The 12,637-nt window shown below is 43.5% G+C and overlaps 1 protein-coding gene across 4 annotated transcripts in view; it reads right to left on the bottom strand.

Moving 5' to 3' along the window:
- Positions 1–5,035: 5,035 nt before the first annotated feature.
- The window catches only part of VIT (vitrin), a 104,579-nt gene continuing 96,977 nt past the window's right edge, over positions 5,036–12,637 (bottom strand). For 2 of the 4 annotated variants that reach the window (XM_072770545.1, XM_072770542.1), the window contains one exon: positions 7,818–9,159. In XM_072770545.1, coding sequence (XP_072626646.1) covers positions 8,981–9,159 — 179 coding nt within the window. In that variant the 3' untranslated portion in view covers positions 7,818–8,980. Of the gene's footprint in view, positions 5,055–7,817; positions 9,160–12,637 lie in introns of those variants that run through there. The other 2 variants (XM_072770544.1, XM_072770543.1) reach the window with 2 other exon arrangements.

The raw sequence follows: 12,637 nt of genomic DNA on the forward strand, positions 1-12,637 counted from the left end.
GAAGCTTCACTGTGGAGAATTCTGGGCCTGGTAACCAAAAGCAACATATTACAAAGACCTCTTGGTTTAAAAACATTCTTAACCTGAATCTTTCCAGGTGATTTATTTAGGAACCTCCTTAGAAAAGGAGTCAAACTAAAAACTAATTTTCTCCACTTGTAATTTTTCCCAGAAAATGAAAAGATTTATTTAAAAGAATTTATAGGCAATGCCATATTTAGGAGGAAAACCTAAGAAAGCTCCCTTTTCTTTCTCAAAGTGTGCTTTTCAAGATGCAGCTTTGTTCTTTAAACTATAGAAGTGAGTGGATTCCAACCATGAGAGCTGACCTTGCCCCATCCCTCTGCTATGACCGATATCACTAACTGATTTTAACATCTCTTTCTTTAAGGGTCCTTGGGCTCAAAATGTCTCTTCATATGCTTCTTTAGGCAGTCATTACTATCAGTTGACCAGGCAAAACTTATGCATCATCCCAGCCCAGGCTTTCAGGGTACCAACCTAGTGTGGTGAAGGCAGTGTAATTGCAAACATTCGTAGATCTGAAGAGAGAATTCTTTGTTCTGCACTTTATTCTTTATTTTATTTTATTATTTTTATTTATTTCTGAGAGAGAGAGAGAAAGAGAGAGAGACAGAGAGAGAAGCAGGCTACATGCAGGGAGCCTGATGTGGGACTCCATCCCCTGATTCCAGGATCATGCCCTGGGCCGAAGGCAGACGCTCACGCTGAGCCACCCAGGAGTCCCCACTTTACTCTTTAGTAAGAAAGAGTTCCTCAACCACTGGCAGATCATTTGTATCTGGGATAGTTGACTGAGGTAGTAGGCCTTGGCATTCTTGTGGGTATGCAGGATCAGGGGCAACCAGAAACCTCTTGGGTTAAATAAAAAATAAAAAGTAAACTTGATTAAAAATATTTTGAAAAATATATTTGGGGAAAATATTTTGACCTGAATGAAGATGAAAACACAACATACCAAAATTTGTGGATGCAACTGAAGAGCACTCAGAGGGAAATTTATAGCACTAAACTATATGAGAAAAGAAGAAAACTCTCAGTTCAGTGACCTCAGCTTTCACATTAAAAAACTAGACAAAGGAGAGTAAAATAAACCTGTTGGGTTAGGAAGGGCTTTGCAGAAATCTGGAGAAAACAGCAGCTGTCAAGTAGCTAGTAGTCCCCATGTAACAGGAATTACTTCCATGGCTAGGTGGGCTTGCCACTCTGCAATAGGTTTGACAGGTAAGGACACAACCAACCTTATTGGATTAAGAAAGCCTATTACACAGTCAGGCTCTCTTTTCCCACAGGACATCAAAACGAAAGAGGCGAGATGACAGGCAACATGAGTGGCAGGACACCAATTCTAGAGAGCGGTGGATTCTCTTTATAAGCTTCAGTTAAACCCTAAGAAGGGGCTGGATGGAAAATAAATCCTAGGCATGACATGGTGAGTGCAAGTCTGATAGCACAATTAGTGCCCCATTGGGACTTTGTCACTGATGTCTGATTGGTTTTACTCTTGTCACTAGGGTTGCCCCAGGCATCCTCAGCCTGTGGATATGAAGGCAAATCCTATGAACAGTAACTGATTACTCAATGGTATTGCTTTGTCCTCACTGGCATACTGCAGGACCAACCATCTTTGGGGACTTGAGGTATGCTTCAGAACGGCTCATGAACACACCTGTGGTCACACCAGGACACTCTTGGCTGCTGCCCATGTGGGCATCCTTCCTTTCCGCCTGAAGCTGCCATGGCTTTACCAGCATTTTGTGTCCAGGATCAGAACAACTCCCAGATGAAAAGGTTGATTTTTCACTTCAGGAGAATGCCACCTCCCTGCAGAGGGAAACAGGCCTGTGGGTGTTCCAGGCCTTGCATTTGGGTCATAGGAGCTGAAAAGGTCCCCTAGGGTTTCCACGCGATGGGTGTCTCCTGGTTCAATGAGGGTATTCTCTTAGGAGAAAACCAAACTGCACTGCCACTTTGCCCTTTAGAAATTGCTGTCTGCTCATTTATTTTGCTTGGTATGTGTCTTAGACAGTCATTACCACAGTGGTTTGTAGCCTTTGACTTGTCCCCATTCCCTCTTTGGCTTTAAAATGCCACACAACCTCCCTATTGAGGTGGGAAAGAAACTCCCTTTCACCAAGATTTCAAGGGGGAACTTGTAGAGTATTAGGATAATTGAAAAAATCGATATCGTAATATCAGGATACAGGTTTACGGATGCCTTGGGGATGTCAGACTAACAACAATTAAATTGATTTTGGGTCTTGTTTTGGTGTTTGAACAGTTTCCATGGCTTCCAGACCTTCCCAGTTTCTGTATCCTGGGCAGTCATGTAAAGGCTCTTTGTTGAGAACCCAGGTTCAAATTTGCCATTAACCTGAATACACCCTGCTCACCTCAACCATGCATGAAACTAGAGCAGTGACAGAAAGAAGCTATTCAGCTGGAATTGTACTTTTTATAAGAAAGTCTCAGCTGCCAAGCTGAGTATAGCATTTGCTTACTTGGGCAGGTTAGTGCCTTTGGGCCCAGTTTGTTTAAGAGGGATGGTGGGGATAAAGCTAAGCTCAGAAGTTTTCAATTACAGGACATGAAAGAAAGGAAGAAAAGAAGGAAGGAAAGGAGGAAAGAAAGAAAGAAAGAAAGAAAGAAAGAAAGAAAGAAAGAAAGAAAGAAAGAAAGAAAGAAAGAAAGAAAGAAAGAGAAAGAAAAAAGAAAGGAAAGAAAGAGAAAGAAAGAAAAAAGAAAGGAAAGGAGAGAGGGAGGGAAGAAAAGCATGCATTGAAATGGTGATCTTTCAACCTTACTGTTTTCCATGTGTTTTGTCATTTAAATAGTACATTTCTCCTCAGTCGGGCCTTCAGACTAAAACAGGAGTGGATCCCAGAATCAACGCTTCTGCTTCCCTGAACATCTGAACAGTTTTCAAAGGCCACTGGCCTACAAACAAATAACAGAAGTGTAGCCATCAAAGTGGAGAGAAGTGAAAGTCTTTGAGAGACTGTCATTGATTTCCTGGGGGTGAAGTGTCTGAACAAAGCAGAGGGAGACTGTGTCGCTGGAAGACTTTTATTCAGCCTGTAGTTGGTTTTCCCAATGCTGGAACCTGTGCACATGCAGGTACTAGCATTCAAGACAACTGGGTGATTCAAGGAACCTCCCAAGGTTATGAACTGCAAGGTGGTCAGATAGAACAATGTGAGTGCCTGTCCCCACAGCCACGTCCTCGTGGTTTCCTGGGTGGTCCTGCCACTCCCAAAGGAGGTTGCTTTAGGGGGTCAGTCCTTAATGGGTAGAAAGTTTCGCTCTGTTCCCACTCTGCAGGATTGTTCAACACTTTCCAGATGAAGATCATTCTGGAGGAGAGTAGAATGAGAGGGCTGCTGGGCTCATCTGTCCTGTTCCTGTCTCTCCTCCCCTTTCTGAGGTTCTGCTCTCTCCCTGACCCTGGGGTTCATGAGTTACTCCAATTCCTTCCAAAAACTCCCTTTGCGTGAGCAAAGTATGAATGGAGTTTCTGTTACTTGCCACGGAGAGAGTTTTAACCAATGTAGCCTCCCATGGCCTGGCCCCTGCCTTTCTCCCCAGCTTCATTTCCTGATACCTCACACTCATGCTGTCACTCTGTGTGACACACTGTGTCCTGCCTCCTCACCTTTGCTCCTGTCATTCCCTCTGCTGGGACACCTTCTCCATCTTTCCTTGCTTGGCTAAAGCAGACACACCCAACTCAGGAAGCCTCCCCAAGTGTGCCTGTCTCCTATCGTATTAGCCAGATGTTCACTGTTGATCTGTGTATCTCCCACACTATCCTCTAAGCTCCTTGGGCAGGACCAGGTTTTATTCAACTGTGTACCCCAGTGCCTATTCAATGCCTGACACATAATAGGTATTTGTTGAAAGAAAACATGTATGTTGAAAGAGACCCAAGAAGGTAAATGAAAAAAAAAAAAGAGTTTTCCTTTCTGCAGAAAGTGAGAGCAGAAGGTGAGGAACAGAGGTACCCTGTGGGTAGATTCCCAAAGGGGATTCTGGTCCTAGAAAAAGAGTGATTGTAAGATAATGCAGTGAACCTCGGAAGGGCATTCTAAAGAGTGGTGTGGAGGGGATAGAAGGAGATTCTCTTTTCCTCTTGCCCCCATACCCTGTTTCTCTCTTCCTGAATTATCTCTGCCTCCCATTCTACCAGTGCCATTGAATTAGGTGTTGGCACTGTTGGGTGGCTTTGATTTAAAGTTCTCATTCCCTCCCTGCCTTCCATGTCCCTGGATGACACGTATGAATTGGGTCTGCTAATAAGGGACTAAGGAAGTTGCTAGAAAGTGGGTGGGTCAGGATTCTGTATCCAGAGAGCATAAGTCTATCTGAGCAAGTCAGAGAGGACTCCAAAGAAGAGGTGGCATTTGGACGAAGACTTGGAGTTTAACAATAGGATGGGGGAGCCTGACGTGTTCAGAGAGCTGCAGGGACTGTGGACAATAGATTAAAATCACTTATTTTAAGTGAGGACAAGGTGTGGGGCGCCTGGGTGGCTCAGTCAGTCATCTGCCTTCAGCTTAGGTCATGATCCCAACCAAGGTCCTCGGATTGAGCCCCATGTTGGGCTCCCTGCTCAGCGGGGAGTCTGCATATTCCTCTCTCTCTCTCCTTCTCCCCGCACTCGTGCTCTCTCAGTCACTCACTCTCTCTTTTTCAAATAAACAAAGTCTTAAAAAAAAAAAAGTGAGGGCAAAGTGGCTGTCCAGAGAGTCAAGGGGAGTGATGGGGAGAAGCATCGTGTGCCTTGGACATTAAACAGACTCTTCACTTTGTATGTTTAATAAATCCTGAGAGTATGCTTTGCAGAATTATACGTATACTTTAAATTGTCAAGCTTACTAGAGAACCTTCTGTGCAGCCACCATTAACAAGAAGCAAAGTGGTTAAGTATATAGACCCTGGAGTCAGATTGTCTGGGTTTAATTCCCAGATCTGCCCCTACCAGCTCTGTGACCTTGGGCAAGTTACTTGACACCTCCATGCCTCGGTTTCATGATCTGTAAAATGAGAATAATAGTAACTCTCTCAGCAAGTCATAGGGATAAGTGAGTTAATACATGAGAAGCCCTTAGAATAGTGTCCAGTGTGCAGCAAATTAACTGTCAGGCACTAGGATGATTTTTATTACTCATGAGATTGTTTACAATCACCAGCCATGCACACTTAGTGCATGATCCCATGATAATAATGACATGATTTTAGTTGTTCATTTGGTGGTGTTTCCCACTGGACTGAATTCCTCAAAGGCATTAGTTGAATAAATGCCTCCTTCCAAAGTAATTGAATTCATGTTTTCAAGCATATTTCCTACTTACTACATTTATGTGTTGGTAATCTAAGGGGAGAACTTTTCTTAGGATTGTGAGGAGAAAATAACATTATTAGTTGGAAACTCCTCCGTGAGGCTGGAAAATCCGTGCACACTGAAGCATTGTCTTCTTTATAAACCCATGCCAGACCCTTGAGATTGTTGCTGGAAAACTTGCTTCATGAAGGTTTTGTCCTGTTCAAAAGGGTTTAAAGAGCCCAAAGAAATAAGAAATACCTGAACCCTCAACCTTATCCGTTTGGCTGGACATTTTTAGCAGAGCCTTATTACGAAACTTTTAGCAAAGAAACTTTTTCAAAGGGCTCCTGAGAGGTGGGAAAATTAAGTTTAAGTGCAGTTTAGACATCATGTGTACCCAGAAAAGCTGGCCCAATGCTCCTAGTCTGCTTATGTGGGTTGCCCTGGAGGAGAGAGGGCACAGCGGAGCTTTTCTGCTGAGACCATGGAATGAAAGTTAGAATTGCCTTAGGAGATTGGCTCTGAGTCTGCAGGACCCAGAATGCTTTGCAAAGGCTGGCCCATAGCCTGCAGAGGGCAGACCCAGGTGTGTGTGTGTAACACAGGGATGGAGGCAGGGGTGGGAGTTCTGACTCCACCGAAAGGCAGTCAAATGAGTCAACTGGAAGACAGAGATCTGAATTGTAGTTCTGTCCCTTTGTATCTGCATGACCTTCCACTGGCCTGGTTTTCTTTTTTTGCCATTGGACAGTTTGACATCTCTAAGGTTCTGTTTCTAGTATTCAGATTCTGGCTCTACCCCAGCAGTATTAGGCTTGGTTTGGCTTGAGTAAGGTGGATTTATATCCAAGCTTCCCAGGTCACCCATCACCACCAGGACCCCTATCTCCAAACTGCTCTGTGCAACTCTGATCTGATCCAGCCCCACTCCCATGCCAGCCTTCCCACTGCATGATGGGGCACTCCCCTCTGCTGCCAGTGAGCTCCCAGAAGCTCCAGCCCTTTCTTGCCTCCCACTCATCTGCAACCTCCAAGGGGAGGCTATTGCTATTCAGGCCTAGGATTGGGAGAGGAGAGGCCCGCTCCTTGCCCCCTTTCCAATCTCCCTCCTTCCTTCCACAAAGTCCCCAGCTCCCTTGAAGATCTGACCTCAGCCATCCAACCTTATCACTGCTGTTTTCCTCCCAGCTGGATCACTTCTCATTCACTGAAGGTGGTGAAGCTTGGCTCACTTCTGCTCTCTCCATCCCAACTCCCATTGCCATCTTTGGTGACTTGAACATCCATCCACTCAGACAACTCTGATGACACCACACCACAGCCTCCAGGTGCCTTGACTACCTCACCTCTGATGTTCCTTTCCTACACACACACACACACACACACACACACACTCAAATATTTGCTGACAACGGACCCATTTAGAGAGGTTTCATTTATCTTTAAAACTAAGATACCTAGAGCTGCCAGGGTGGCTCAGCGGATTAGCGCCTCCTTCAGCCCAGGGCCTGATCCTGGAGACCTGGGATGGAGTCCAACACTGGGCTCCCTGATGGAGCCTGCTTCTCCCTCTGCCTTTGTCTCTGCCTCTCTCTCATGAATAAATAAATAAAATCTTAAAAAAACAACAACTATGATACCTATAACAAGAGTAGCCATATAATTTATTTTCCCACTTGGGACAATTTTGTTAATGAAAGAGGACACCAAAATAATAAGATTATATTATTTTTGGAAATATTTATGTATTGATGACAAATTGGCTTTTGTGTTAAGGCCCCTATAAAAACATTATATTCAAAAACTATTTTCCATGGGGCACCTGGGTGGCTCAGGGGTTGAGCATCCCCTGAGTCCTACTTCCCCCTTTTGCCTATATCTCTGCCTCTCTCTCTGTGTTTCTCATGAATAAATAAATAAAATCTAAAAACAAAAAGCAAAATAAAAAACCCCAAAACTATTTTTCAAAATAAATTTTCTTTCAAAAAATTTAAAAACTTATATGTATACATTGAAGAGACATTGAAACTTTTGATTCTGCATATTCAAAAACATAGGCAGAATAATTCTCCCTTATATTTATTTAAGTTCAGTTTCTTAGCTGAATCTCTCACTAGCAGTTGTGTCACTGGTATCTTTATAAAGAATTTCTTTTTTGAAAATAGTTTTTGTATTTTGAGGTTTTTGAACAAATTTGTTTGCATTTGCTTTTAGGTAAAATTTATGGTTAGTGAATTTGAAATTGCTGACACCTTTAATTGATTCTTCTCTGTAGACATCAATATTTTTGACTGAGTTGATTATACACTCTCCAGGTACTGAGAAATTTGGTAAGCTTGAAGCAAATTCTGCTAAATGGATGAGATCTTCAAATTGCTTATATAAATATTTTGTCCCAAGAATCAGCACAGGTATTATTTCTTTTCCTCCATTCATAGCAGCATCTTTTAACACACATTTTTACAAGACATGATTTGTTAAGTAAGTCATCTTTATTAATGATTATTTTGAACACTCCCCCATCACACACAGACTTCATATCCTAATAGATGAATCCTTGGCAGAAGCTGGAAATAAAAAGTGGAGCTCAACTAAACCCTGTCCTGGCTTATTGTAACACAACTATTAATGATACAATCTGGTTAACAAATGACAAATGCAGTGCAAATATGAACACTGCGTGGGACCCAAGACAACAGGCATAAACAGGGGCTCTCCCAGGAAATCGCTATCACACTGACCGCTCAGAAGTAGCTCAGTGGTTCTCCATCCATGGCAGCACAGCAATGTTACCAGATAGCTCTTCAAACATGCCACTGCTCAGGCTTCAGCCCCATAGATCCAGATTCCATAGCTATTGGAATGGGGCCTGGGAACCAGCATCATAGTCTCCCAAGAGATTCTAAGTTTGCAGCTTGGGCTAAGAGCAGCAGCCTCATGCACTGCTATTGGGCCAGATCACCTTGGTCCTCCAGGGCCGTTCCTCAACTGCTCCTAAAGCTATAGGATGCAGTATACAGTGAATCAGATAATAGAGAAGAGGAGGTAAATCAGGAGTGGCTATGCTGCTGCCACATTTTCTCTGCATGCGCATGGTTGTGTTGTTACTGTGGGCTGGGAGTGAGTGCGTAGCAGGTGCTCCGGGAATGAGAAGAGTGGAGAGCGGTCCTGCCACAAACCCTGTGAACACTATCTCTTCCTGACACAGTCAGAATGATTGCATGTAACCCTTTAAAATACTTAATTAAGCAATTCCTATACTGCCATAGTAAAAGTGAAATTTGTTGAGGATTACTGAATCCTAATTAGAAATAAAAATGGAAAAAACCTCACCAAAACTCTAGTTAAGCCTGTCATAAGTTCTGCACTCTAGTCTGAACATTTATTTTGAAAACAATTGTCAAAATGTAAATCCCCAGCACCCTCAAAATGATGTATCATTTCGCCTCATTCTATAAACTTATGATCATCTTCCTCACCTCAATTCTTGAAGCATGCAAAACCACACTGGCAGAGAATAATAATAGCACATCCGTTCTCCAAGCCCTACATGACCTGCTGCCCCATAAAGCATTGGGGGTTGCACCAGAGCCCGTTGGGAAAGCAGCATTTACTGGTGCTTTACCTGCTCTGAATTCAGTTCCGAGGCTGTGAGTTGAACTCTGTGCAAATGCTCTGGATGACCTTGGGGACAAATTTGTACAGGTGGTCAAACTCATCTACAAAGAAAGAGTGGTCGTTGGCAGGGTGAGTGGCGATGACTTCCAGCTCGTCCTGTGCAGCCCATGCAACACCTATTGCATAGGTGATCACTCCTGTGGGGACAAAGTTTAGATGAAGCAAATGTGCCCAAGAAGAGGTACTGCTAATGAACCCTTGCCTTTCTGTTGTTCTGTCAGCTATTGTGTTGGAATGCAAACAAATTCAAAATCAGAAATGTTCCCCAAAGCATAAACATCTGCTATATGCCAACCTCAACAGAATTGATATAGTTGTTATCTCATAGGAGTTTATGATCTTTGGGAGGAAAAAACCCAGGCAAAATGGAGTAAATATATAAGATTTTCATGTTCAGGGGCAATAGAGGTGATATTATTTTGGGACAAGTGAAACTTGATGCCATCACATGGTACATGCCTGCTCTACCTGTGTGTAAAGCCAAACAAAATCTTAGTTTCATTTATTTGTTTATTTGTTTTAAAGATTTTATTTTTATTTTTATTTTTTTATTTTTTATTTTTATTTTTTTAGATTTTATTTTTTTAAGGAATCTCCACACCCGATGTAGGGCTCAAACTCACAACCCCGAGATCAAGAGTCTCATACTTCTCTGACTGAGCCAACCAGGCTCCCCTCAGTTTTATTTTATTGTATTATTTTATTTTAGTATTATTTTTATTTTTTATTTTTTTAAAATGTTTTTTATTTATTTATGATAGTCACACAGAGAGAGGGAAAGGCAGAGACACAGGCAGAGGGAGAAGCAGGCTCCATGCACCGGGAGCCCGATGTGGGATTCGATCCCAGGTCTCCAGGATAACGCCCCGGGCCAAAGGCAGGCGCCAAACCACTGTGCCACCCAGGGATCCCTATTTTAGTATTATTTTTAAAGACTTATTCATTTTAGCGGGGGAGGGGGGGCAGAGGGAAAGGCAGACAGAAACTCTAAGCAGATTCCGTGCTGAGCCTGGAGCCCAATGTGGGGCTTGAGCTACTGACCCAGAGGTCATGACCTGAGCTGAAACCAAGAGTTGAATGCTTAACCAACTGTGCCATCCAGGCACCCCTCCCCTCAGTTTTAAATGAATCAAAAGTCAGGTCAAGATCTTCTTCACTAAAACAATGGAATAGAATTATTTAAGGCTTGAAGTTGACTTTACAAGCCATAAAATGCAATGTCATTTCCAGCATAGAAGCCCTTGCACAAGGGCCCAGAGAGATGGTGACCTAGCATCTGCTCCATCACTGATGTGAAGAAAGGTTTTCAAGGTAAGGGAGTGATCAACAGGGTTGAATGTTGCAGGGAGGTCACAAGAGATTAAAATAAAAAAGTGCTTGTTGGGTTTAGAAAAACCAAGACATTGGTTTTGCTTGGTAAGAGCAATTTCAGGAATGTGGATGCCAAGGAAACCAAATGAGTTTCTGTGAGTTGAGAGTGAAAAAGAAATGAGGATGTGGGCATAGCACATAGGGCTAACCCTTTCCGAAAGTTTGGCTATTAGGGAAGGAGGTAGGTGGGAAGTGGAGCAGAACATGATGTCAGAGAGTTTGTTTTTGCTTTTTTAGGGAGGGATCCAAACATGTCTAGATGCAAATGGGAAAGAGTACAAGGGGATTAAAGGTGTAGGACTGCAGTGGGGTGCAAGAAGCCCCAGGGAGGAAAGGACAGACTCAGAGACTAGGCATCTATTTTCAGTGGGGAAACCAGGAGACTGTCTGGTGGATGGTTCTTGACTTGGGTTGGGGGCAACTGGTCAGCAGGAGCTTAACCTTGCTGTACAATAGCCTGTTCCTATGCCACCTTCAGGCTGGCAGAGTAGGGTCAGCTACATGGCCATGAAACAGAGGGAGGAGCCAGGGTGTGGCCTTTCTGCCTAGCCACCCACGGCAGCCCATGTCACCATCTCCAGCATCTTCCCAGTGTCTTGTTTTGCTGATTGGAGAGCCATTCACGCCTCACATAGTTCTGGCCTATGCTGTTCTTCAGCTGTGGCTCATTAAACTGCATTTAAGCTGCCAGGCCCTTGTCTTGACCTCTCCGGTGTCTTCTCTCTGAATATGTATATGTTGTTGTCTACGAACATTGGGCTTAAAAATGCTGCCAATGGGCTTAAAAATGCTGGCAGTGGGAACAGATTTGCTGCAGAGCATGGCTTAAATTGACTAAGCCTTTGTTTTTGCACAAAGATTGAAAGGCTGCTCCCCAATAAAGACAACTCAAACAGTATTAGAAATTTAGCTTTTCAGATCCTGGAGTCCACCCATGTAGAGAACCTTCTACTGGCAATTCCAACAGATGGTCACCCAGACCTGGCCTGGACACTCCTAGGGACACAAAGCTGACTGTCGCCATATAATTTGCATCTATTCCTCCTAGCCCTTTAAAGCTTCCCAGAACATCTCCCTCAATCTTCTCTTCTCCTAATGAGGATGCCAAGGATATCCTTTGGGTGAGGCCCAAAGGAGGTCCACTTAAAAAAATAAGTAAGAGTGGAGCTGAACGTGAGCCGGAGACAGATGTTTGGAGGTAACAGGAGAGCCCTGGGCTTGTAGTCAAAGCTGGCCCACCTGGCTCTGCCCACTCCCTTTAGAATTTTGAGTAGGTTGCTCCTGAGCCTGAAACCATCTTCACTCTGCTGACATGAGCTCAAGGGCTGCCGTGTCTGCGGGCGCTCAGGCCATCCACCATCTCGCCACGTGAGTACCCCCACGGGCTCTACAAGGGTAAATCACTGCTTGAACCTGGTGTCTGGTACTTTGGTTTCCAGAAGGGAGAACTGCTGGTTCACTGAGGCTTATTTGTTTCGCCTCTCCTTGTTTAGGGAGGGATTAGAAGCAGCTTTAAAGAAGACCAAAAATCCTGCAAGCTAACAACCGAATGCAGGCACAGAAGTGAGTCTTGTACACTAGCACTTACCTCTGCGTCTTTGGTGTTCACTGACAACTTATTTTACTTTTATTATCATTACTATTATTACTATCACTTGGGGGCTTTCTTCAGGTTGTTGGTATTTTCATGATATTTTATGGTACTTTTGAAAACGGTGATCAAACACTGATTATGTGAAAAAGGCATTAATGTGACTAAGTTTCTAAACATTTACAAAAACATTTTGCTCATTTTTCATGGTTTTAAATGTTCTGTTGCCCTCTTACAAATCTTTATTTGGAAGTATCTCTGTAAATATTTTGGATGAAAATTTCTTTGAGATCTCCTCAAAACCTCCAACATCTGGCTAGCAGTTGCTTACAAACGGTAGTATTGGGGGCACCTGGGTGGCTCAGTGGTTGAGCGTCTGCCTTTGGCTCAGGTTGTGATCCCGGGGTCTCGAGATGAGTCTCACATCAGGCTTCCCCACGGGGAGCTGGCTTCTCCCTCTGCCTGTGTCTCTGCCTCTCTCTCTATGTCTCTCATGAATAAAAATAATAAGTAGTAGTACTTTGCTTTTAAAACACTACTTTTCTTCAAATTTCAAACACAATTTGGTGGTCTTCAGGGGAGCTTAAAATAATGAGTCAAATTCCTTTTTAGTGTGTCACACCTTCGTGTGTAAGGCCTCAGAGTGTTGGATG

Source organism: Canis lupus, chromosome 12 (assembly GCF_048164855.1).
Source record: "Canis lupus baileyi chromosome 12, mCanLup2.hap1, whole genome shotgun sequence".
Taxonomy (NCBI): Eukaryota; Metazoa; Chordata; class Mammalia; order Carnivora; family Canidae; genus Canis; species Canis lupus.